General features: G+C 39.3%; 1 protein-coding gene across 1 annotated transcript; it reads left to right on the forward strand.

Moving 5' to 3' along the window:
* The first annotated feature begins 427 nt into the window (after positions 1-427).
* LOC104119471 (regulator of nonsense transcripts 1 homolog) lies at positions 428-26,982 on the forward strand. The gene is made up of 29 exons (XM_070182680.1): positions 428-1,211; positions 3,258-3,509; positions 3,597-3,767; positions 3,905-3,955; positions 4,497-4,589; positions 4,745-4,840; positions 5,039-5,089; positions 5,203-5,321; positions 5,658-5,766; positions 6,305-6,427; positions 6,523-6,594; positions 7,035-7,106; positions 7,207-7,273; positions 7,446-7,588; positions 7,741-7,812; positions 7,926-8,054; positions 13,548-13,703; positions 13,917-14,030; positions 14,397-14,495; positions 14,573-14,650; positions 14,960-15,094; positions 23,616-23,690; positions 23,777-23,894; positions 24,528-24,898; positions 24,987-25,049; positions 25,129-25,200; positions 25,383-25,514; positions 25,699-25,818; positions 26,032-26,982. Exons 1-29 carry the CDS (start codon positions 693-695, stop codon positions 26,170-26,172), a joined length of 3,813 nt encoding a protein of 1,270 aa, XP_070038781.1. The 5' UTR covers positions 428-692; the 3' UTR covers positions 26,173-26,982.
* The last annotated feature ends 636 nt before the right edge of the window (positions 26,983-27,618 follow it).

The raw sequence follows: 27,618 nt of genomic DNA on the forward strand, positions 1-27,618 counted from the left end.
AAAATCTAAAATTTTATTTTTCTTTATTTTTTAAGTTAATCAATTAACTCTAAACAAGTAATAAGACATTTCTATTGATTAAATTTATTCCTCTATGTACAGTTTTCTTTCTCTCGTTTGATATTTATTGATTTTGGACAAACTTTTATCAACAAACATTTTTAGTTTTATATTTTTGAGTACTTTATTTAAGAATATTATCGTCTATGACTCTATGCACTAGTTAATATTTAAATCAAATAAATTAAAGTTATCGAACCGAATAAATCGAAAGAACAAAAACTAAATCATATCGAATTTAATTAATTACGGTATTAGTATAGCATAAGAAATCGAATATGGAAAATATCGAAATGTTTAAATAATGTACGGTAACGAAAAGGACAAACATAATGCTATCCACGAGACCAGACGAAATCACCCAATCACGCAGAGCACCAAGTCTTATCTCACGTGACCCCGCCATTTCTCCACCTCCTCCTAGGTCCTCGTTTTAACGAAAATAAAAACACACACGCACTCACTTATACATACAAATATTCCTCTCTCTCTCTCATCTCGCTCCATTTCCAAACTCTGTAAATCCAAATTCCCTTTGTTTCTCCTTCCTCACGTTCAAATTCCTAAACCCTAATCCTAACCTGAATTCGTATGTGATTATTACAGTTTTAAAGGAGTAGCGTGTTCGGAAAATGGATTCTCAGGCGAACAATCTGTACGATACGGCGTCGCAGCCGGACACGGGCAACGATGCCTACACATTTTTGGAATTCAACACGCAGGGAGAGGAATTCGATTATCCTGAGTTTCATGAGCTTTCGCAGCCAATTCGATCATCTGCGTGGCCTACGCCGTCCGATTCTTTAGTCTCGGAAGCTCCTGAGCGGCCACCGTCGTCATCCGACGCTTCTCCTTCCGCCAAATCACGTGGCGGTGGTGGAGGAAATAGTAATAGTAAAGTTAGTAGTAATAAGGCGGCAGCGGTGGCGGTGGATGCATCGGCGGCGGGGATGAGCGCGTTGAATTTTGAAGAGACTGGTGATGATGAGAGTTTTGAGTATGGGAAAGGAGATTTTGCTGTTGAACATTCTTGCAAGTACTGTGGAGTAGCGAATCCTGCTTGTGTAGTTAGGTGCAACGTGCCATCTTGCCGCAAATGGTTCTGTAATTCGAGAGGGAACACTTCGGGTTCTCATATTGTTAATCATTTGGTATGCATGCTTACATTTTTTGTGTGTTTTGTCATATACTTAATTTATTTGAATATGGAAAATTTGCCAAAAGGACCATGAGATCTTGGCTTCAAATCCTAGCATCATCCCAACAGAGGCATAAGCAGCAGTTTTTGTAAGCGGTGTCGAAATTTATGTAAGAACTGGGATATAACTTTGATTATCATACTTTTAGACAAGGAATAGCCTTAGTCCATTAGTTTTGTTGAGTCTTAAGTTTGAAAAAGTTTTGAGTTCAATTCCAGCTCATCACAATTTTTAACCACAAAGGTTCCCTCAAATATTTGCAAAAGAAAAATATGCTAGTTGAGGTTTGAACCTTTGACCTCCTAGAGCAAAATCAAACAAATAACCAACACACCAAGACACAATTTATGTCATGTGGAGTCATTTTTTCCTACTTATCCGTTTCCGTACAGTATTAATACATATATTTAGTAAAATTTTCCGACGAAGCGGTGTCGCGTGACACCGCTTCGGTAAGCATGCATCCGCTCCTGATCCCAACAAAAAAATGTGTCAATTCACCTATGCTGTTTGATGTTTAAGGTAGTAAGAATTGTGAATGATTCTTACTTATTTATCAAAAAGGATTGTCAGTAATAGTAGTGTGGATCGCTAACCAAGGTAGTGAACTAGGTGAAGCCTTTGCATTATATGTAGCTTATTTCATTTGTTTCTGTTTCTCTTTGACTATCTAAAGCTGTTGGGTGTGTTAGAACCAGCAAATTGAAGTCATAAGACTTCTAAGTGTGTTTTGGAATATGAATGCTTTAAACTTGTGACCATAGTGCTGCTTGATATCTCATTATTTGATATTGCTTGTAGAGGTGTTATGACTTATCAACAAAAATGGCGTGAGGTGTGATGATCTCAGTCATTGCTTGTCAAATTTGTTCAGACCTGCTGATTTGTTTTTCCTTCTGGTCCGATGCAACGACGGATGTTGCTGCCTCTGGTTGAAAGAGGAAAGAAAAAATGAATTGAACTGAGCTCCCATAGTTTGGCTTTCAAGGATGATGATAATTATTACAGCTGGTGGGGATTGTGTGAAATCTGCTATATTGGATTTACTTCCACTCTATGGGTCACGGAACAGAAAGACTTTACTATTAATTTCTTAATATATCAAGAAATTGAGTTTTTTTGCAATTTGAGGAACTGGAAAACAAACTATTGAAAGGTGGAATCAAACAAGTCCAGCTGAAAAATAATGTAAGAGGATTCAGACAACCAACTCCCAGTTTGGGTTAAAGCGCACTAGTAGCAGTAGTTGTAATTTAAGGAACTGAACTTATTCCTTATCAAAAAAAAAAAAGGAACTGAACTTATTGGTCACTCCTGATGAACAATCTTTTGTGGCTCCAAAAAAATGCTCTTTTCCCCTTTCGGGACTCTATTATTACTGATGAGGTTTTCTCTCAGTTCAGTTCTTTCTGTGGGACATGGAAATGGTTATTCAACCCTGGGAATATGAAGCCATTGTTTCTTAGACCCCTGAGTCTTTTGTTTGGAATGCTAATAATCATGTAGCCTCCAGAGTTACTCGAGGGCGTATAATTTGTGGTGTCAATATCTTCTTGTTCTGATAAGTGATAACTTGATTCTTCTCAGATCTTTGAAGATTTTATTTCTTCTGCAAGTACATATTTTTAGATGTCGAGAAAAAATTTGAACTGTTATTTGTATTTTATCAAGCTGAAAAGCTAGGGCATCACCTTTTGCTGATTGTTAAGGAGAGTTGATTTACTCTATTTGATATTTCTTTTTTACATGTTCAATGTCCATTAGATGTGAGTTTACCTGATAAGATAGGACACATTCACATAACTGCATGCTACATTTTTTTCTTGATACTATAGTAAACAGTGGGTTATCTACATGCATTAACTAAAATATATTAAGAGCTATGTTTATTTGATAGCTGTACTCTTGGATTGTCCTGTAGTTGGCACATCTGTCATTCTCACTCTAGAAACAAGACACTTGGAATTTACTAAGTTTATTCTACAACATTCACCATAGGTTCGAGCGAAACACAAGGAGGTATGTCTTCATAAAGACAGTCCACTGGGAGAAACAATTCTGGAGTGCTACAACTGTGGATGTCGGAATGTCTTTCTTCTTGGTTTCATCTCTGCCAAGACAGAGAGTGTCGTTGTTCTCCTCTGTAGGGAACCATGTCTAAGTGTTAATGCATTGAAGGACATGAATTGGGATCTGAGTCAGTGGTGCCCCCTTATCGATGACAGGTGTTTCTTGCAGTGGCTCGTTAAGGTTTTGGGTTATCCTTTCTTGTTTCTCCTTATGGTGCTTTATGAGTTTTGCTCCCCTCCTGTTTCTATAACCTGTTGCCTGCTGCAGGTCCCATCTGAGCAAGAACAGTTGCGCGCACGCCAAATCAGTGCTCAACAAATAAACAAAATTGAAGAATTGTGGAAGACAAATCCTGACGCTACCCTGGCAGATCTTGAGAAGCCAGGTGTGGATGATGAACCTCAGCCTGTTGGATTGAAGTATGAAGATGCCTATCAGGTGTCTAGTAGAGATTGCTATCCTATTTTGTTTAGCTTTTGATGTATAGTGAATGCTCTGTAAATTTGCCCTGGATTGTATACATTAACTTCTGTGGTTGACAATTTAACTAAGTCTGGCTTATCCTTCTAATGTAGTATCAAAACGTATTTGCACCGCTGATCAATCTTGAAGCTGACTATGATAAGGTATGTCAGCCATTTAGATGATTTTACTTGCTGAATTTTGAGTGCATTATGTTCCTTCTTTTTTCTTGTTTTTTTGTTTCATCCTAAAATGCTATTTGTTTTCCTTTAGTGGATCATTTACCTTGTATTTTTCTTTTCGATAGTGTAGGGCTTCCTTTTCTTTTCGTTGGTGTAGTACTATTAAAGTTGCATGTTAGTAGGGTCTATCCGATAGTCTTAAGTGATAATTAACCGTACATTTGCTCCTAAATGCGTGTAGTCTCTAAATTAGGAGATACTTCTTTCTTTCTTTTTTGCTTAAATTCTGTAGTCAATCAATCTAAGACACTGTTTCCTTTTGGGAAAGATGCGTTCTTTCCGTGTCAAATGCTTAAATTCTGTAGTCGATCAATCTAAGACACTGTTTCCTTTTGGGAAAGATGCGGTCTTTCCGTGTCAAATAACCTGCTGATAGAGTTTTTTCTCCGTCTTGTATTGTTTTTTGTTAAGGTTTAATACTGCTTAACTGACGAAGCTTTCGGATTTTATTTCTATTTGGTAGATGATGAAAGAGTCTCAAAGTAAAGATAACATCACTGTTCGATGGGATATTGGTCTCAACAAGAAGCGCGTTGCATATTTTGTTTTCGCGAAGGTAGAATTTACCCTCATAAAGTTGTCTCTATTGACTCTCATCAAGCATGAGATTCTTGTGATGTTACATTTCTGTCATAGCCAATTCTTTCTTGAAGTGGGATTTCTTTTGTGTCTTGACTCACCTGGACTGAACATAGGGTGCTGTTCTTTTAGGAAGACAATGAGTTACGTCTTGTACCTGGTGATGAGCTACGATTGCGTTATTCAGGGAATGCAGCTCATCCAGCTTGGCAGTCAGTGGGCCATGTGGTATGGAACTTTGTCTTGATCTCTCACTCTTTTTAGAAGGGAAAAGATATGGAGTCTCCTTAAGGCTGTAAACACCCTTAACACATGCAAGTTGACTTAGAAGGAGAAGTGCATTATTCTGCATTTATATTTGTGTCTTTTGGCCCCTTTTTTTTTTTACTAAGACACTCTGTTGTGAATGGTTTCGTCCATTTTCAGATAAAATTAACCGCTCAAGAAGAGGTTGCCCTTGAGCTTCGTGCCAGTCAGGTACATTAGTTTTAGGATCTTCTTTTTATATTTTCTTGTCATCCTTTCCTGACTAACCCAAAAGTTACTTCGCATTATGTGTTCTTATTCGTCGCAATGTTCATGTCTTGCAGGGAGTTCCGGTTGATGTGACCCATGGGTTCAGTGTTGATTTTGTTTGGAAGAGTACGAGCTTTGATAGGATGCAGACTGCAATGAAAACTTTTGCAGTGGACGAGACAAGTGTCAGTGGGTGAGTGATATCTTTTTTTCCTCTTATTCGTGTTATTCTGCTCAAATTTGTACTTTTACATCTTGCATTCGTAAATAGATACATCTCATATTTGCTTTCTGACTTGTGAGTATTCATATACTGTGATTTATGCGCTTATGTTGAAAGAATTGAGTGTTTCTGCTTTACTTTGCTGTTGCTGAATGTTAAGATAACTCACCTGCTTTGCGTTCCAGTCTTGTTGTGTAGCTGTAGGGTTTTTCCATACTTGTGGAATTTTAGACTTTGCTTGTGTCAGCCAGATTATAACTTTCTGATGAGAATACTTATGTTTGATTCGTTGATTCTACCATTCAGGTATATTTACCATCACCTGTTAGGTCACGAAGTTGAGATGCAGATGGTCCGGAATACACTTCCTCGCCGTTTTGGTGCTCCTGGTCTTCCAGAGCTTAACGCGTCTCAGGTTGGCGGTTCTCTCTTTCTTTGAATTTATAGCTGCTTCTATTCTTGTTTCTCAAACAGCAGTTTTATCTATCTAGTTTCGATATCTATCTTGCTTCTACCCGTTTTTTAGGAATATTTTTAGTATGTACTTTGGGCAAGTGGAATTGTTGCAAGTGCACTCCTTAGAAAGAGATGTGCATAGATATAGCTGCACACTTGTGCATAGATATAGCTGCACATGGTCATGTTAGATGACTTTTGAGATTTTGCTATTGAAAATTTTAGCTTCCTGCATTGTGAATGTCACCATGTGGAACTATGCATCGCCAGAATTCTATATCCAATTTGCCGGTGGTCTTGTTTGGTCCCTCTTCTTATGGATTTTCCCTCCCCTCAGCTATTAGTTAATTGGCGTGAAGGTGGTGCCTGAAATCCACTTGCTCCAACCCCCAAAAAGAAAAAAGGAAAAGAAATGCTCGTCTCATCACATCTCCAATGGAAAAAAATGAATAAGGGAGAGGAATAATATTGTCTTATTATACATGTTCGTATTGTAGGTTTTCGCTGTAAAAAGTGTTCTCCAGAAGCCCGTCAGTTTAATTCAAGGTCCGCCTGGTACGGGGAAAACTGTCACCTCGGCTGCCATCGTGTATCATATGGCCAAGCAAGACCAGGGTCAGGTAAGTTAATTGGTGTACAAGTTGACTTTGTCTTCAATGTTAAACTCTTGATTTTGATCATGTTCCCTATTGTGTCTTTGACTATTTCTCATCAGGTTTTGGTCTGTGCACCCAGTAACGTGGCTGTGGACCAATTAGCAGAGAAAATAAGTGCTACTGGTCTGAAGGTGAGGCACTGCCATTTGTGTGTGTATCCCCCTCTGCTGGATAGCTTTCATTGAACTATCCTAACAATTTCAATCACTATTTTTGCTTGGTTATCAACACCTGTTTCTTTGGCAGTCTTTGTTGTATAATGGAAGTATCCTACTGAATTTTAGACTGTTCTTCCTTTCCTTTTTGACATAACATATTCCCTTCCCCCGCCTCTGTCCCCTTTCCTTATGTTGACTGGTTAGAAGGAGTGCTTTTCCATAATCTGAAGGCATCTTGCTGATTGTTATATAACCACACAACTAAAGGAAAAAAGAAAAGGGAAGCCCGGTGCACAAGGAAAAAAGAAAGAGAACTTAAAAAGTATTGGAATGTAGGAATCACAGAAAATGAGCAGAAATGTCATCAAATATATGATATTTCAGCTTTTTTCTTCTGAATTCTTTTCTCTCAGGTTGTCAGGCTCTGTGCTAAGTCAAGAGAAGCTGTCAGTTCTCCTGTTGAGCATTTAACCCTTCATTATCAGGTTAGTTATTGCTAATTTTCAGACTTGTATGAATAAGTTTCCTATCAGTGCATGTATATCTTTTTCTCTCCTTTCATTCTATAATCCTTTGTCCATGTAGGTTCGTCATCTTGACACATCTGAGAAGAGTGAACTTCACAAGTTACAGCAATTGAAGGATGAACAAGGTTGGTTTTCTCTTCTAGTTTGTTTATGCTTCATGGATATTGGTGTTTCGATTTGTGTAAGGATTCGTTAGCTTATAGTCTTTGGTTTTCTATGATCATACTCGATCCTTTATTAGCAGCATTGCTAAATGTGTGCGCATTATCCAAATTCATTTGATTTATCGATGTTCAGGAGAACTCTCCAGCAGTGATGAGAAGAAATATAAAGCTCTGAAGCGGGCAACAGAGAGGGAGATAGCTCAAAGTGCTGATGTGATTTGTTGCACTTGTGTTGGTGCTGGAGATCCTAGATTGGCAAATTTCAGATTCCGTCAGGTTGGTTCGCCTTAGAATAAGATGTTGAGGATCTTTAGTTCTTTTTTCATTTTCTTATCCATTTATTTTTGCCTCATTTTTTGTGTGTTTTTCTATTCATCTGGATGTTTCCTTAATGGTTTCGACATCTCTGCTATGTGACCTCATGTTAGGTGCTCATTGATGAGTCCACTCAAGCAGCTGAACCTGAATGCCTTATTCCTTTGGTTCTTGGAGCAAAGCAGGTAACAACTGCAATATATTTCATACTAAGGTTACCTTTATCAATAAATATATATATTTCATATTAAGGTATGCTATACAAATGGGCAGATGCTTACTGTAATTTATGTGCTAGGTTGTCCTTGTTGGTGATCACTGCCAGCTTGGACCTGTCATTATGTGCAAGAAAGCTGCTCGTGCTGGACTTGCTCAATCTCTGTTTGAACGCCTTGTTTTGCTGGGAGTGAAGCCAATTAGGTTGCAGGTGATTTTCTGGCCGATTTTTTATGCATTAACATTTCTGGGATTGATGAGGTTAGATTGAATTGTGTGTTCCAGTTTTTGGCCTTATTCCTCATAATGTTGTGTAGAGATTTAAAGCGCTCATGTGTTTTCCGAAGACTCAGTTCTTTTTTCTTTCTTTCTTTTTTTAAATGTTTTTTGTGAGTGGGGTGTTAGGGCCACTAGCATTCAAAATTTCTTCAATGGGACACTGTTTTTTTTCCCTTCACTATGTGGAGGATAAAAATAGAAAATATTTCTAGTTTTAAGCGAGTTGCTATCCTGCTTAAACTTACAACTCAGCTGTTGAGTTTCTATGCTATTCAATTGTAGCCGTTTTCATTTGCCTGACAAAAACAGTCATAGCTAACTCTGCTGCCTTACTTTTCCTGATTTTTTTGGTAAGGTGAAGATTTTATTAAAAACAGTATCAAGATGATATGGTGAAAATACAGAGATAGTGCTGGCTTAAAAACATTAACATCCTAAGCAGTCCAGCATGTCCAGCATGTTATGTAAATTTCTGACAACATTTCCATCTTTCTAATAGTACAAATAATGCAAACGGATGCCAAATTTAGCCATGAACATGGTCCACACCTGCCAAGTAGATTCAAAATGCACTGTGAGAAGGCACGGGAGAAAATATGTTATTGATATTGGATGATAAATACAATACAAGAGGTTCCTATTTATAGCTATACACTACAAGGAGATATTACTCCTCTTCCAATGTGGGACAAGACTACACTATACATATCTATAAACTAACACTCCCCCTCAAGCCGGTGCATACACATCATATGTACCGAGCTTGTTACACATGTAACTAATACGAGAACCAGTAAGAGACTTAGTGAAAATATCTGCTAGTTGATTATTCGACTTTACAAACTTTGTAACAATATCTCCTGAAAGTATTTTTTCTCTGACAAAGTGACAGTCGATCTCAATGTGTTTAGTCCTCTCATGGAACACCGGATTTGACGCAATATGAAGAACAACTTGGTTATCACACATTAGTTTCATTTTGCTGATTTCTCCGAACTTTAACTCCTTGAGCAACTGCTTGACCCAAACTAACTCACACGTCGCCATAGCCATGGCCCGATATTCGGCTTCGGCGCTAGATCGAGCAACTACATTCTGTTTCTTGCTCTTCCACGAGATCAAATTACCTCCTACTAAAACACAATATCCAGACGTAGAACGTCTATCAAAAGGTGATCCTGCCCAATCAGCATCTGTGTACCCAATAATCTGCTCGTGGCCTCGATCCTCGAATATTAATCCTTTGCCTGGAGCTGACTTTATATACCGAAGAATGCGAACAACTGCATCCCAGTGACTATCACAGGGAGAATCCATAAACTGACTTACAACACTCACCGGAAAAGAAATGTCAGGTCTAGTCACTGTGAGTTAATTCAATTTGCTAACCAACCTCCTATATATCGTAGGGTCTCTAAGAGGCTCCCCCTGTCCAGGCAGAAGCTTAGCATTCAGATCCATAGGAGAGTCAATAGGTCTGCAACCCATCATTCCAGTCTGCTCAAGAATGTCTAAGGCATACTTCCGTTGTGAAATAACAATACCTGAGCTAGACTGAGCGACCTCAATACCTAGAAAATACTTCAATCTACCCAGATCCTTAGTCTGGAAGTGCTGAAAGAGATGTTGCTTCAGATTAGTAATACTATCCTGATCATTACCAGTAATAACAATATCATCAACATAAATCATTAGATAAATACACAGATTAGGAGCAGAATGCCGATAAAACACAGAGTGATCAGCCTCAATACGAGTCATGCCGAACTCCTGGATAATTGTGCTTAACTTACCAAACCAAGCTCGAGGGAACTGTTTCAAACCATATAGTGACTTGCGCAATCTGCACACACAATCATTAAACTCTCCCTCAGCAACAAAACCAGGTGGTTGCTCTATATAAACTTCTTCCTCAAGATCACCGTGGAGAAAAGCATTCTTAATGTCTAACTGATAAAGAGGCCAATGACGTACAACAGCCATGGACAAAAAGAGACGAACAGATGCTACTTTAGCCACGGGAGAGAAAGTATCACTATAATCAAGCCCAAAAATCTGAGTATATCCTTTTGCAACAAGACGAGCCTTAAGCCGATCAACCTGGCCATCCGGGCCGACTTTGACTGCATAAACCCAACGACAACCAACAGTAGACTTACCTGCAGGTAGAGGAACAAGCTCCCAAGTGTCACTCGCATGTAAAGCCGACATCTCGTCAATCATAGCATGTCGCCATCCTGGATGAGATAGTGCCTCACCTGTAGACTTAGGGATAGAAACAGTGGACAAAGAAGATATAAAAGCATAATGTGGTGACGACAGACGATGATAACTTAAACCGACATAGTGGGGATTAGGATTAAGTGTGGATCGTACACCTTTGCGGAGTGCAATTGGTTGACTAAGAGGAGACAAGTCCGCAGTAGGTGCAGAATCTGATGCAGGGCGTGAATCACCTGGGCCTGATGCTGGATGTGGACGACGATGATAAGTCAAGAGTGGTGGAGTTGCAGAAGGTTGAACTGGATTATGTGGAGGAACTGGAGCTATAGGTGGTGGAGCTACAACCGGAGCTGTAGGTGGTGGAACTGGAGCTATAGGTGGTAGAGCTACAACTGGAGTTATAGGTGGTGGAGCTACAACTGGAGCTGTAGGTGGTGGAGCTGGAGTGACTGAATCTCCAAAAGATGAAACTGGTAGTACCTCAGAAATATCTAAGTGATGACCCGAACCTGTGAAGTATGATTGGGTTTCAAAGAAGGTAACATCAGCGGACATAAGGTACCGCTGGAGGTCAGGAGAGTAGCATCGATACCCCTTTTGTGTTCTCGAGAAACCCAGAAATACGCACTTAAGAGCACGAGGAGTTAACTTATCTGTTCCTGGAGTAAGGTTATGGACAAAACAAGTGCTTCCAAAGATACGAGGTGGAAGAGAGAACAAAGGTAAATGGGGAAACATGACAGAGAATGGAACTTAGTTCTGGATAGCTGAAGATGGCATACGATTAATAAGATAGCAAGATGTAAGAACGGCATCCCCCAAAAACGCAACGGAGCATGAGATTGTATGAGTAGGGTACGAGCAGTTTCAATAAGATGTCTATTCTTTCTTTCAGCTACCCCATTTTGTTGAGATGTGTACGGACAAGATGTTTGATGAATAATCCCATGAGATTTCATAAACTGCTGAAATGGGGAAGACAAATACTCTCGGGCATTATCACTACGAAATGTGCGAATAGAAACCCCAAATTGATTTTGAATTTCAGCGTGGAAAGTCTGGAAAATAGAAAACAACTCAGATCGATTTTTTATCAAAAATATCCAAGTGCATCTGGAATAATCATCAATGAAACTGACAAAGTAGCGGAATCCTAAGGTGGAACTGACCCGACTAGGACCCCAAACATCTGAATGGACTAAAGTAAAAGGTGACTCTGCTCGATTATCAAGACGCCGAGGGAAATGGGAGCAGGTATGCTTACCGAGCTGACATGACTCACACTCTAGAGCTGACAAGTGAGATAAACCAGATACCATTTTCTGAAGTTTTGACAAACTGGGATGTCCCAACCGTTTATGTAATAAATCTGGTGAATCAGTAACATGACAAGTTGTAGAAGGAAGACAAGATGTGAGTCCATGTGATTTAGCAAGGATAAGGTAATAAAGTCCGTTTGATTCACGTCCGGTACCAATGATCTGCCCCGTACTGCGTTCCTGTATAAAAACATTGTCATCAAGAAATAAAATAGCGCATTTAAGTGATTTGGCTAAGCGACTAACAACTATGAGATTAAAAGGACTATTGGGAACATAAAGGACTGAATCTAAAGGTAAGGAAGGAAGTGGGCTTGCTTGACCTATTGCAGTTGCCATGGTTTGAGACCCATTGGCCATTGTGACTTTTGGAAGAGATTGATAATACGAAATAGTAGTGAAAAGAGATTTGTTACCAGAAATATGATCTGATGCACCTGAATCAATGACCCAAGACTCAGAGGATGAAGATTGGGAGAAACAAGTCACGCTATTACATGTTTGAACAACAGAAGCTATCTCAGAAGATGTCTGCTTACATGTTTTATACTGAAAGAACTCAATATACCCTGCTAAAGAAACAATCCGACTATTCAAAGCATCGGTTCCCATGTCGCTACAATTTGTAGTAGTATGGTTAACTTGAAATAGTAGAAATAAGTAACTCCTGTGAGAAAATTGAAGAAATAGCTTGAAAAACACTGTTTACAGCAGGAAAACAGAACACTGTTCTGTGCCGGAAACACTGTTCACGCCGGAAACACTGTAGCTCACCGGAAAATTTCAAAGTTGTCGGAATTTGTTGTAACCAGGATGGATAGACTCAGAATTCCTTTGCGAGCAAGTTGTCCTGAAGAAATATTTTCAAAAAATGGCCAGAAAGGTCACTGTTCACGCCGGAAAAATATAAAAGTGGCCGGAATTTGATTTGAATTAGATGGGTAGGCTCGGAATTTTGAGGAGAGCACACTGTCCTGAAGAAGCTTCGCGAAAAAATGGCCGGAACCCTCGCCGGAAAAGTTGTTGCCGGCGCGTGGAGGAGCATGGCGGCTTTTCTGCCGGATAAAATTTCAGGGATTGGTAGTAGGAGGGTGATCTAACTTGTGGTGGTGTTGGTTTTAGCACAACACCGACAAAAAGTGACTTTCATTTAGACAAGCCTTAGGTCACCGGAAAAATTACACGATGACTAAGTTCTTTCTTCCCGGTTAACGCTGGAATGACGCACAGCGATCTTTTCTCGCTAATGCTCTGATACCATGTGAGAAGGCACGGGAGAAAATATGTTATTGATATTGGATGATAAATACAATACAAGATGTCCCTATTTATAGCTATACACTACAAGGAAATATTACTCCTCTTCTACTGTGGGACAAGACTACACTATACATATCTATAAACTAACATGCACAAAAAAATGGTCCACAGATTCACAAGCTTTCTCACACAAATAACATCTGCTGCACATTATCCAACCCCTTCTCTTTAAATTTCTTGAGTCCGGCATGCTTCATGAGATACTAGCCAACCAAAACGGCCACCTTTGTTGGGACTATAGTCTTCCAGATCATCTGCCAAGGCAACTTTTGTTCTTGCAGCAGCTGAACAGCATTTAGTATTTTATAGAATGAACTGACAGTAAAAGAACCTTTTTTACTTGCTTTTCTGAGTAGGCTACATTACTTTTCCTGATTGACTGTTCCTTCCTCTTTAAATTTATTACTGTTAATTTTATTGTCGTGTATGCCGTTCAGACCCCTCTTTACTGTTTGTTTATACCTTCTCTTCTGCTTCCCCTTTTTTTGCGTAACAACAGGGTTTATATTTTCCTCAAATGATGTATAATGTTGGTTCTGCTGTCCATTAAAATGCAATATCAGGTACAATACCGTATGCATCCTGCACTGTCAGAGTTTCCCTCAAATAGCTTTTATGAAGGTACTCTTCAAAATGGTGTAACCATCAACGAGAGGCAATCATTAGGCATTGATTTTCCTTGGCCTGTACCCAACCGTCCCATGTTCTTTTATGTCCAGGTATTCTCTATTGGTCTAGCTGATTTCTTGCTGTCCTTTTTGGAGTGAGAAGAAGATATATTTTGTTTCTGTTCTCATTTGATTACCTTAGATATTACTGCTATGGCTATGAAGATACTAAGGATTAAGTGTTGTAGAAATTAGGTTGACATTTTCCGCTTTCTATTTTGTGTATTTGTTATATGAAGTCATACTCATTTATAATCTCTATAGATGGGACAAGAAGAGATAAGTGCTAGTGGAACTTCTTATCTGAATAGAACAGAAGCTGCCAACGTTGAGAAGATAGTGACTACATTCCTCAAGAGTGGTGTAGTCCCTAGTCAGGTATGGTGTTGTTTAGTTTTTTAACTTGTCCTTTGGATGCCGGGGAAGTTGCTGCAAAATTTCTGCAGAATAAAAATTAGAGATAGGAAGATCATTTTCAAGCATATATTTAATAACTTTTCGTTTAAAAGGAAAAGGGAAGTTCAAGAGAAACCACGCTCCTTCAAAATTAGCAAGACTTAATTTGGAAGAAAGCTTTCCTATTACTAAGTTTTTAAAACTTCACTCACCCTTTCCTACTTACCATATGCATAAAAATGGCAGGGAAGTTTGCTTTTCAGTACTGTCCTTTCCTTTTCTCAGAAATCAGAAGTACCTAAGAGTTTAAGTCATTTGTATGTAACTATTTTGCATGTAAATTGCCAGATTGGAGTTATAACACCATATGAGGGTCAACGAGCATACATCGTAAATTACATGTCTAGAAATGGTGCTTTAAGGCAGCAACTTTACAAGGAAATTGAGGTATGGTGTGAATAGAGGGGCTACTTATGGTTCTCTTTAGATTCTTCCTATAAAGTGAGAGTAATTCCTCTCTTCAGGTTGCAAGTGTAGATTCATTTCAGGGAAGGGAAAAAGATTATATCATTTTGTCTTGTGTCAGGAGCAATGAACATCAGGTTGGTATTGATATCCAATAATTATCTGTTCTTACCGACTGTCCATGTTACTTTGAACCCCCCCCCCCCCACCCCCATGTATGCACCATAATTTTGAATTTTTGAATTCCTTCATTATAAAATGTGAAAAGGCTAGTTTCACCCTCTTTGATTTGGGTGTGCAAGAGGTGGACTTGAGTTTCTAAATTTTTATTCGGTTGTTCTGGCCATAAAGTTATGTAACTGCTAGACATGCTGGCCAAAACTTCCCTTCTTTCCAGTGTCTTATAAGTAACAGCTGACTTACTGTTTACTTGCTTGTCCTTTCAGGGTATCGGGTTTCTTAATGATCCTCGCAGGCTTAATGTTGCTCTTACACGTGCTCGTTATGGAATTGTTATTTTAGGAAATCCTAAAGTTTTGAGCAAGCAGCCTCTCTGGAATGGCTTGTTGACACATTACAAGGTAATTTCTTAAATATTTCTGAGAAAAGAATGTCAAGGACCTTTTCTTTCAATATTTTATGTTCTGATGTTGGTTTAAAATACTTATTGCTGCATTTCACGATTATTCTACACTAGGTGTTATTGAACTTACCATGTCAAGAAAAAGGTGTTATTGAACTGAAAATTTTGACATTTTGTTTGTTACGTGTTATTTTTGGGCCAATCCTTTTTGGGAGAGGGTGTTGTATTGATAAGTTTGTCTGACAACATCATTGTTGTTTTAAACTTTGGAATCACTTCAATATTTTTCTTTAATGTATTACACCTTGAGATACTGTGAGAAGTATAGCACGGAAAAGTTTTATATTTCTTATCTAAAGTGTTGTACAATGCCCTATTTATATACAGTGATTACATAATAATAGGTATCTACTTCCCGATGTGGGACACTATACATGACTAACTACTTAACACTCCCCCTCAAGCCGGTGCATTAAATCATATGTACCGAGCTTGTTACAGATATAACTAATACGAGAACCAGCAAGAGACTTAGTGAAAATATTTGCAAGCTGATCATTCGACTTCACAAACTTTGTAATAATATCTCCTGAGAGTATCTTTTCTCTGACAAAGTGAATATGAAGAGCAGTTTGATTATCACACACCAGTTCCATCTTGCTGATTTCTCCGAACTTCAACTCCTTGAGCAACTGCTTGACCCAAACTAGCTCACACGTTGCCATAGCCATGGCCCGGTATTCTGCTTCGGCACTAGATCGAGCAACTACACTTTGTTCCTTGCTCTTCCAAGATATCAAATTACCTCCTACTAGAACACAATATCCAGACGTAGAACGTCTATCATAAGGTGATCCTGCCCTATTGGCATTTGTGTACCCAACAATCTGCTTGTGGCCTCGATCCTCGAATAGAAATCCTTTGCTTGGAGCTGAATTTATATACCGAAGAATGCAGACATCTGCGTCTCAGTGACTATCACACGGAGAATCCATAAACTGACTTACCACACTCACAGGAAAAGAAATGTCAGGTCTAGTAACTGTGAGGTAATTCAATTTGCCAACCAATCTCCTATATCTCGTAGGATCTCTAGGAGGTTCCCCTGTCCTGGCAGAAGCTTAGCATTCGGATCCATAGGAGTGTCAACAGGTCTGCAACCCATAATACCAGTCTCCTCAAGAATGTCTAAGTCATATTTCCGCTGTGAAATAACAATACCTGAGCTAAACTGAGCGACCTCAATAGCTAGAAAATACTTCAATCTGCCTAAATCCTTAGTCTGGAAGTGCTGAAAGAGATGCTGCTTCAGATTAGTAATATCATCCTGATCACAGTGTTTTTGAGAGCGAGAAGCGCAAAAAAGCGACAGGGGCTCACCTCGCTTCAAAAGCAAAGCGCACGCTTCATTGAAGTGAAGCGCAATTTTTGAAATACATAATGTAAATTTTGCAAAGACACAATATAAATAATCAAAAAGTTCAATTTAAAAACTTAAAAGTAGGTACCACCAAATCCTCCACAAACCATAGGACAAGCAAAATCAAAGCTACTAAATTACTAGAATCAACATCTTATTCTACTCTTCTTGTTCTTTTTCAAGTTTGTCAAAATCTTGAACTCCTCTATTATCTTCATATTGCTCGTCATCTTCTTCTTCCCCCTCCTCGTCCTCTTCATGATCACTTTCATCTTCATCAATTAGGGATAGGGATCGACTTGTAGTAGCCACACTTTTTCCCTTCCTAATCGAGCTTGAACTTGAAGTATTCCCCCTTAAACCATAAGGATTCTCCCCAACTCCACTAACATCTGCAACATCACCCCAAGTGAAATTAGAGTCACCTTCAAATACTTCTTCATCTTCACAATTTTCGGAGACTCCGGTTAGCCACTCATTAGCCTCATCAATATTGTCCAAAAGAATTGGATCAATTAGATTGCGGTGGTTGTAGCGACGCCTCAATGCTCTATTGTATTTTATGAACACTAGATTATGGAGGCGCTTCAAGGTTTGTCGATTCCTCTTCTTTGTATGAATCTGCAAACAAGACGTGTCAACTAATTAATAGGAGTTAGGACAATTGAGATATAATTTACTTTATCTCAAAACACGAAATAATTCTTTTTATTTCTCACGTGTTCAAAAACGCTCTAGTTCCTTTCAGATCCGGATGAGCTACAAGTTAAACTTAGAACTTTGATGGCGAAAGTCTATAAATCCGGAGTCTCTGCACCATATTGGTCCCACTACTCAACTATAGAAGTGAAAAAAAATATTTAAGAGTTAATAAGTATAAAAAATACATTAAAAGTTGGAGCTATAAAATATAGAAGCACTTGGTCACCTGGCGACTTCGTCTTTCTTTGTTTAATAGCTAGTCGCAGCTTAAAAAGTCCTTCAACTGCCTTGTAAATAGCAAGCTGATCTACTATCTTTTCTTGCAAGTCTTCATCTGGGGTCAACTTAATAGCACACTCATGGAATCCCATCCACACTTCTCTAGCCAATGAATTATTCTCATACTGATCATAAAAGAGTGACGAGTTCAGAATAAGACCAGCTGCATGCAAAGGTCGATGAAGTTGCTCTGTCCATCTTGAATCAATGATTTGAAAGACCTTTGCATATTTCTGCTCGTTAGTGAATGATGCTTGAATAGCCTCTTTGGCCTTATCCATAGCTTCATAGAGGTAGCCCATTGGTGGCTTTTGCTCCCCATCCACCAAACGGAGTACTTTAACCAAAGGGCCACTAATTTTAAGAGCATGAAGGACATTATTCTAAAAAGAATAAGAAAGAATAATGCGTGCAACATCTTTCCCCCCAGTTTCCTTTGTAAATTTACTCTTGTAAAAAAGAATAATGCGTGCAACCTTGTCTTGCCCGGTTTCACCAAAATTTTTTGTCTGGTGAATCTTCTCATCATATTCAATAACAAGGGCCGCTGAGCAATATAAGAATGTACCCTAACACCCTAGCCAAAGACTGTAGAGAAGGGGTTTTCCTTGAAAATGCCCCCGAATATTAAGTTGATACAATGAGCAGCACATGGAGTCCAATAGACATTCGGGTACGCTCCTTGCACCATGCCACCCTCTTTCACATTTTCACTCGCATTATCAGTGACCACTTGAACAACTTTGCTTGGGCTAATCTTTTCAATGGTATTCTGAAACAAGGTGAGCATTTTGATGTGGTCAGTGGACGAGTTGCTAGCATCAATCGACTCAAGAAACAAACTTCCCTTGGGAGAATTCACCAACGCACTAATAATCATTTTCCCAGTTCTTGCCGTCCACTTATCCATCATAATGGAGCAGCCATACTTGTTCCACACAACTTTATGTCCATCCACTTCCTTATTTAGATAAGGACCTATGATTTCATGATAAGTGGGAGGTTTCATTCCAGGTCTGTATTGACCAACAACCTCAATAAAGTCTCCAAAAATGTCAGTATAGTTGACACAATTGAAGGGGAGCCCAGCATCATAGACCCATCGTGCAAAAGCTCTAACTGCACGATCCCTCAAAATGTCCTTAGCAATTTTTTGTACATCTTTTCCACCGCTCTTTGCTTCTGGATTCTTTGGGAAATAGCAATCTATAGGACCTTTAGTCCTACTCGTACCCGTCAATCCATGGCTTGAAGAGATTGCATCTCTTCCCCGTTTTGTTGGAAGTGACAAGCCTTCACCTTCTTCAATATCATCATCATCATTATCAAGATTGGTCACAAATGGTTGATGACTCATTTGATTTTTTTGCTCCTTCTTCTTCTCAACAAAATTCTTTATTTCATCCCTCACCTCCGGTGGGCATTTCGGACAACTTGTGACGTTTCTATCGCCGCCAATAAGATGGAATTTAAAGCGATAAATTCCACTCGTTGTAATCTTGTTACAAAACTTGCATACAACATTTGTATTATTCTTCTCATTAACTTTATCACCATATCGCCAAGCCGGGTCTTTCTCTTTCGAACTTTGAGACATTTTGAAATCCCTATTAAGATATAAGAAAATACATAATCAAATAAACTGAAAATACATATAATATATATAATAATTAATTTTATAAACTGAAATACACATTAAAAAATCAAATAAACTGAAAAATATAACATATATATATAATAATTAATTTTATAAACTAAAATACATATTAAAATTAATAAATAAGAAGAATAAAAGGGGAAAAAAAAGAAAACCAGCGCCTGCCCTAGCTGTGCAGACGTTGGACGAGAAAAAGTGAAAAAGAGAAGAGAAGAAGAAGGAAGAAGAAAGAAAAAAAGGAGAAGAAAGAAAACAAGGAGTAGAAGAAAGAAGAAGAAAAATTACATGGAGGAAGTTGAAACCCTAGCAGCAGGCCAGCAGCAATGTCGATCAATTTGGGAAGAAGAGAGAAATGGTCAATTTGGTCTTAGGGGTCTGTTTTGTATAATAAAAAAACACACCCAAACTTTTTTTTTTTTTTTTTAAAAAAAGAGGCCCCTCTGAACAGAAGCGAGCGCTTCTGCGCTTCACGATCGCTTCGCGCTTCTTCAACTGAAGCGAGCGCTTCATCTGGTCGAGTCGCCTCAGTCTTGGAAAAGCGACCAGCCATCGCTTCGCGTCGCTTCTCGCTTAAAGCGACGAAGCTATCGCTTTTTAAAACACATAACAATATCATCAACATAAACCACCTCATAAATACACAGATTAAGAGCAGAATGTCGATAAAACACAGAGTGATCAGCTTCACTACGAGTCATGCTGAGCTCCTGAATAACTGTGCTTAACTTACCAAACCAAGCTCGAGGGGACTGTTTCAAACCATATAGTGACCTGCGCAATCGGCATACAAGACCACTAGATTCACCTTGAGCAACAAAATAAGGTGGTTGCTCCATATAAACTTCTTCCTCAAGATCACCGTGGAGAAAAGCATTCTTAATGTCTAACTGATTAAGAGGCCAATGACGTACAACAACCATGGACAAAAAGAGGCGAACCGATGCTACTTTAGCCACGGGAGAGAAAGTGTCACTATAATCAAGCCCAAAAATCTGAGTGTATCCTTTTGCAGCAAGACGAGCCTTAAGCCGATCAGCCTGGCCATCCGATCCGGCTTTGACTACATAAACCCAACGACAACCAACAGTAGGCGTACCTGAAGGAAGAGGAACAAGCTCCCAAGTTCCACTCGCATGTAAAGCAGACATCTCGTCAATCATAGCATGTCCATCCTGGATGAGATAATGCCTCACCTGTAGACTTAGGGATAGAAACAGTGGACAAAAATGATATAAAAATATAATGAGGTGATGACAGACGATAAATTAAACCGACATAATGGGGATTAGGATTAAGTGTGGATCGTTCACCTTTGCGGAGTACAATTGGTTGACTAAGAGGAGACAAGTCCGCAGTAGGTGCAGAATCTGATGCAGGACGTGAATCACCTGGGCCTGATTTTGGACGTGGACGACGATGATAAGTCAAGAATGGTGGCTTTGCGGCTGGGGATGTACGAGGAGCAACTTTAGACTCCTCCAAAGTATGTATAGGTAGTTGTGGTTGTGGTGGTGCTATGGGTGTGGATTCCTCACAAGTAGGTACAAGTAAGACTTCAGATATATTAAGATGAAGATGATCAGAAGAAGTAAAGTAAGGTTGAGACTCAAAAAATGTGACATCAGCTGACATAAGATACCTACGAAGGTCAGATGAGTAGCAGTGATACCCTTTTTGAACCCGAGAATAACCAAGGAAGACACACCTAAGAGCACGAGGAGCTAACTTATCTTTTTCAAGAGCTAAGTTGTGAACAAAACATGTACTCCCAAAAACACGAGGAAGAGAGTATAAGGGTGACTGAGGGAACAATACTGAATGTGGAATCTAATTTTGGATAGCAGATGAAGGCATTTGATTAATCAAGTAACAAGCTGTAAGAACTGCATCGCCCCAAAAACGCAGCGGAACATGGGACTGAATGAGAAGTGTGCGAGCAGTTTTAATGAGATGTCTATTCTTTCTCTCTGCTACCCCATTCTGCTGAGGGGTATACGGACAAGATATTTGATGGATAATTCCTTGAGAGGTCATAAACTGCTGAAACTGAGAGGATAAGTATTCTAAAGCATTATCACTACGAAAAGTGCGAATAGAAACACCAAATTGATTTTTAATTTCAGCACAAAAATTCTGGAAGATAAAAAACAATTCTGAACGATCTTTCATTAGGAAAATCCAAGTAAATCTTGAGTAATCATCAATGAAACTAACAAAATAACAAAATCCTAATGTTGAACTAACTCTACTAGGACCCCATATATCAGAATGAACTAAAGAAAAGACAGACTCTGAACGACTCTCAGCACTACGCGAAAAGGTGGCTCGGGTATGTTTCCCAAGTTGACACGACTCACAATCTAATGTAGATAAACTAGACAAACTAGGCGCCATCTTCTGAAGCTTGGATATACTCAGATGTGTTAAACGTTTGTGAATTAGGTCTGGAGGATCTGTAACTGGACATGCTGTGGAAGGATTGAGTGAGCTAAGGTAGTAAAGGCCTTGTGATTCAAGCCATGTGCCAATCGTCTGCCCGCACTGCGGTCCTACATAATAAAAGATTCATTAATAAAATATATACCACAATGGAGGGCAAGAGTCAAACGACTAACAAATGCAAGACTAAAAGGATAGCTAGGGACATAAAATAACAGAATCTAGAGTGATAGAAGATGAAGGATTAGCTTGTCCAACTCCTTTTGCTTTAGTTTGGAACCCATTGACTAAAGTAACAGTCGGAAGAGACTGTGAATACACAATGTTCGACAAAAGTGATTTATTACCAGAGATATGATCATAAGCTCCTGAGTCCATGACCTACGGTCCAAGAGTACTAGACTGAGAAACACAAGCAAAAGAATTACCAGCAACATGAGTATCAATCTGAGCAACCGAGGCTACTTGTGCAGACATAGATGTCTGCTTACTTGCTCGATACTGAGGGAACTCATTATATTCCACTTCAGATAAAGAAAATCCATGTTTACCTGTAGTCTTGGTCTGAGCAACATGAGCGTTTCTGGGTGGTCGACCATGTAAAGAATAGCTTACTTCACGAGTGCGTCCAAGTTTATTACAATAAGAACACTTGGGTCGAGATCTCCCAAAACGACCTCCTCCTCGTCGATTCTCCGTAGCCTGAGATGTCCGATTTTCCATTGTCTGAGATGCAAAAATAGAGGAGTCAACAATTGGTGGTGAGACCACTGTGTGACTGGGTGGCGCAGCAAGACGAAGCAATCGAGAAAATAATTCATCAACTGTAGGAATTGAAGGACTAGCCAGAATTTGGTCTCGCACTGAGTCAAGGTCATTAGGCAGTCCAGCAAGTGTAAGAACTAGAAACATCTTTTGTCGTTGCTCTTGTTGTTGTTCAACACTAGCAGTGACTGGCATCAACTTCTCAAATTCCTCCATAACTGCCTGCACTTGTCCCAAGTAAGTAGACATATCCAATTCCTGTTTCTTTAAGCTTGTCATCCGAGATATCATATCATAAAAACGAGATATGTCATTAGTATATAAAGTACGAGCCTTCTCCCAAACTGAATAACATGTCTGGAATGGACGAAACAAAGGCATTAACTTGGAATCAATTGATCGCCACAACAAACTACATAATTGAGCATCAATTTTCTCCCAGAGTGCTTTGGCCTTTTCATCTCCATCACTAGTCTTCTCGGCTAGGTGATCTTGAACACCTTGACTCTTGCACCACAACTCAACAGAAGAAGCCAGGTTAAGTAGTTTGAACTTCCCATTAAGGGTTCCGAAGTAATCATCAAACTTGAATTTCCAGAACCCGTGTTTTTAGAACAAAAAATATCAAGCCCCAAAGACATTGTTGGACCAAATAGCACAGACAATCAAGAACACTAAAAAGCTCACAGGAACAGTGAAGAAAAAATACTGTATAACAATCACCGGAAATCTCACCGGTAAATAAAAAAGTCGTCAGAATTTGATGTAACTTGGATGGATAGGCTCGGAATAGCCTCGCGAGCAAGCTGTCCAAAAGAACTTTTGTCTGGAAAGCAGCTCACGCACCGACGCGTGAGGAGATCTCGCCAGAATTTTTCTCTCTCTGGTCGGCGCGTGTGGGGGTATTTTCCGGCGGGGTTTTATGGGATTTGGTCGCCGGAGGGTTTAGGACCCTGTGGTGGTGTTGGTTTTAGCACAACACTGAGGGAAAAGTAGGTGACGCAATAACAACCCTAGAAGTCGCCGTATATTGACACACGACGACTGTCTGGCGGAGTTTTCTTTCCCGGATGTTTCTCACCAACGCTCTGATACCATGTGAGAAGTATAGCACGAAAAAGTTTTATATTTCTTATCTAAAGTGTTGTACAATGCCATATTTATATACAGTGATTACATAATAATAGGTATCTAATTCCCGATGTGGGACACTATACATGACTAACTACTTAACACATACTTTAACATGTCTGTCAGGAGCATGAATGCTTGGTAGAAGGTCCTTTAAATAACTTAAAACAAAGCATGGTTCAGTTTCAGAAGCCAAAAAAGGTACGTATAGGTGGATATGCGTTCTTTCTAGGTTTGATGTTTGTGTGTGTGTGCCTCAGCAGAATTATGTATCATTGGTTTTGCAGATCTATAATGACCGCAGGCTTTTCTTTGGTGGTGGACCTGGAATAGTTCCTGGTGATAATTATGGATCTACTGCCTCGACAAACCCCAATGCTGACAGGCGGAATAGTCGTTCTAGGGGTATGTTGGGTTTTTATTCTTCTCCTATTGGCTTATGTTACATTCATCTTACAGTAGTTTTGATGTGTATACTTGGTATTATTATGATATGGATGTGACTAGTTTCCATATGGATGGATCCTTTAATACATGTTAAGAGTTTGCTAAAAGTTAAGGGACCTTTGTCAGATCCATACCCATGTCCTTACTCATTACTCATGCCTGATTCCTGTAAAATTGCTAATTGCTGGAATTTCTTTTGAAATGATGTTTTTTTTCCCCCAATGAGGTATCATATTGATGCGATCAGGAACTCCATATACAAGCAGTATACTAAGTAGAGGATTTAGATAAGAATGTGATTATCTACAAAAAGCACCCAGTCGTCAATGGGAATCCTGTAGGCTCCAAACACTTTACAAAAATATAAAATGATCCTCGTAATATGTAGAACGGTTGTACAGCATTGATGATTCCAAGTTGAACAGGTTTCATCTGATAGGTCTTAGAATCTGAGCTACCTCCTTTCCTTGCAAAGTATTCTTAAATTGGTGCCAGAAAACTGGAAGCATATGTTATCGGTCGAAATTACAGTTTGTTCATACATGTAATCCTGTCTTATTGTTGGCTTTTTAACTTTTTGTCTTTTTATAGGTTCTTACATGGCACCTGGTCCACCCAACGGTACTCACAGACCCGGTGTCTATTCTTCTGGTTATCCAATGCCTCGAGTTCCCATCTCTCCTTACCACAGTGGCTCTCCCCAACCGTATGCAATTCCTACTCGTGGTGCTATACACGGGCCTGTTGGAGCTGTTCCTCATGTTCCACAGCCAGGTAGCCAGGGTTTTGGGGGCGGGCGTGGGAATGCCAATGCTCCAATTGGTAGCCATCTTTCTCACCAGCAAGCCTCCCAGCAACCTATCGGAAGTCATGGGCCTAACTTCAACTTTCCTGCACTTGAAAATCCGAACACTCAGCCATCAGTTGGAGGACCTTTATCTCAGCCTGGATATGCTTCTAATGTTAGTAAATCTATTAATTCTTTAACTATTCTATCATTTACTTATTGTTGCCATAGTAAGGGTGAATTTTTATTCTCAAACATGATAGATGGCCGTTCAAGGACCAAGCCAGACATTTCGTGATGGATTTTCAATGGGTGGCATGTCACAGGTAAATGATTTTGTTCATCGATTGTTGTTTCATGTTTGTTTCACCGAATACCGTGTTTACCCTTAATAATTTTTATCAGGACTTCTTGGGAGATGATTTCAAGAGCCAGGGATCCCATGTTCCATATAATGTTGCTGACTTCTCTACACAGGTACCGTCCTGCACGTTCTCTAGCAGGCCATTCATCATCTGAAACTGCTATTTACTGCCTTAATTTGCACGTTATCTTGATGTTCCCACCTCTCTCCAACTAATTTGTACGTGTGTTGTATTTTCTTCCTTTTTTCTTCTTTTTATGTAGTACTAACTCAGCTTTGTTTCACTGCCATTCAGGCTTCTCAAAGCGGATTTGCTGTTGATTATGTAAATCAGGGAGCACAGGCTGGTTTTCCAGGAAATTTTTTTAACCAAAATTCACAAGCTGGATACTCACGTTACGGTTCAGGAAATGAATTTATGTCACAGGTAAGCTGTCCACTCCTTTGGCCCCTTCATTTCTTGCTCTCTAAAGCCTGTTAGGGGACTTGGAAGGTTTCACGAGTTCATTAGTGGTGAATAACTCCACCTGATGTGGTTTTCTTCGGTATTGTTTCTCTTCTTCCTGTTACCTGGGTCTTTTGCTAATCTCATCATTTTGATTGCTATGCAGGATTACATGGCTCATGGATCCCAAGGTCTCTTCACACAAGCTGGATACAATGATCCATCACAGGATGACAGTTCACAAAACCATTTTGGCATGTCCAATGCAAATCCTCTTCAGTCTCAGGTTACTGCATTCATTAATTCTGCTTGATAATTAGCAGAATATTGAAAGACCTCCAAATATGAGATATGCATCACATGAAGTCTCCAGCCACTGGGAAATTCATTCTTTACCAGTATCAAGATTAGGGGACTTCACTAGTTGCAAAATGCTCCTTTTTATTGGTTATTTCACCTGTCTAACTGTGACTATCAAATTTGTTTCTGTTTTCTCCAGAGTTTACTCAATCCACTGTACTCCCAGCCTTTTGCTCACTACAACACCCAACTGTTGAACATGCAAAGTTCCCAACCTCAACAGCCGCAAGTCCCACAAGTCCAAGGCTCACAAAATCAGAAACTCCATTACGACGGTTAAAGACCACCGGCTTGTTATGTAACGGTTATGTTTTGCATACAGCAACTTGGTTTGTGCTGTCATGTGATTGTATTATCTGTGCAAGATGGAGTAGAGTGCTGAAATTCAGGTCAGTTTGGTGCCAACCTGATGATTCTGGATGATTTGATTTTGAGGGATGAAGTGGAGGAAGGCTCTCTCGTAAAGAAAAGCACGGGCAGCAGAACCACTGCCGAGAAAGGCAAAATAACAGCTGTTATCTGCTTGAGGTTGTGTACTGTCCAAGGGAAGATGAACTGTCTTTTCAGGAGAGAAAGTTACATGGCATGGTATTAGCCGGAGGGTGCTGGTGGCTGTAACCGTTGTTACAGCCGGGAATGGAAGCTGCTAGCACTATCGTCCTGTACAGCGTTCTGGCAAAAGTCAGCCTAACCCTTTCAGCTCATCCTGACATGTAATTAATACTTCTCACTATTATGTAGAAGACTGATGAATGTGTTTGTCAATAATGCAGCAGTATACCACTGCTGTTATAGAGTTTTAGGTACCTAAGCTTGGGGCGTCAGGCTTTCGGTCAAATTAATTTGAATTTGAGTCAGTAATTGTGTCATTTTTTTGGGTGGTCTGTCAAAGCACTTGCAGGTATAGTCAATGAAAGTACTTAACATAGCGTTTGCACCGAGTCTCTGGGTGTAGCCAATAGCCATTTCCATTATTCCATAGTCGATGGATTGTGTATTTGCAATTATTGTATGTCAAATACTGCTTTTGGCTCGATCTATCCATGTAATTGAATTCTTTTTCAAAGTAATATTTATGCCTAAGTTCAAATGGTGTATATCGATAATATATATGCATTGTCTTGAAATCTTAGGTGCATACCTGACCATTCCCTTCAGCTTCTATCTTTGCCAATATGGTCGTCTGTCAATATGGTACATTTGAATGATTGAAGAGATGTTAGTAGTGGCGATTCACTTCTTTTTGGGCAATGGAACAAACCAATGGAGTTAAATATAGATTAATCGGACTTTGTATTGCTTATTGGGCCACAAGTATTACGCATACAACCGACCCCTTAACATGAAGTTTGTAGTACTTTCTTATTAAACTAGTGACATGTAATTTAGGCACGTAGCCAACTTTCTCAATACATTATTTTATTCAACTTATTGAGGCTTTTACTTAATATTTTATAGTTAATAAAGAGTAAGGGAGGTCCAATTGGATGTCTGTGATTAGCAATGACCAATAGATCTCCGAGTCATTCTAGAATGAGAAATGAGAAGGTTTAGAGTTGCAAAAGAAAAGAAAACGATGACAACCCTTTACCTTATTATTATTGCTCTACAAATTGTAAATTGTGTGAGCAGCGATGTCAACTGTTTGAATAAATTATATTTTTTTAGACAGTCACCGTTGTTGTATACCTTAAAATATAAATAACTAAACCTTCTTTAATAGTAT

The sequence above is a fragment of the Nicotiana tomentosiformis genome, chromosome 8 (assembly GCF_000390325.3).
Source record: "Nicotiana tomentosiformis chromosome 8, ASM39032v3, whole genome shotgun sequence".
NCBI classification, from domain to species: domain Eukaryota; kingdom Viridiplantae; phylum Streptophyta; class Magnoliopsida; order Solanales; family Solanaceae; genus Nicotiana; species Nicotiana tomentosiformis.

Excerpts from the sequence above, each read along its gene's own strand:
- LOC104119471 (XM_070182680.1), top strand. The coding sequence starts at position 693 with ATGGATTCTCAGGCGAACAATCTGTACGATACGGCGTCGCAGCCGGAC. Across the intron at positions 5,767-6,304 it reads CAGAGCTTAACGCGTCTCAG|GTTTTCGCTGTAAAAAGTGT; the intron begins GTTGGCGGTTCT and ends TTCGTATTGTAG. Across the intron at positions 7,107-7,206 it reads ATTTAACCCTTCATTATCAG|GTTCGTCATCTTGACACATC; the intron begins GTTAGTTATTGC and ends TTGTCCATGTAG.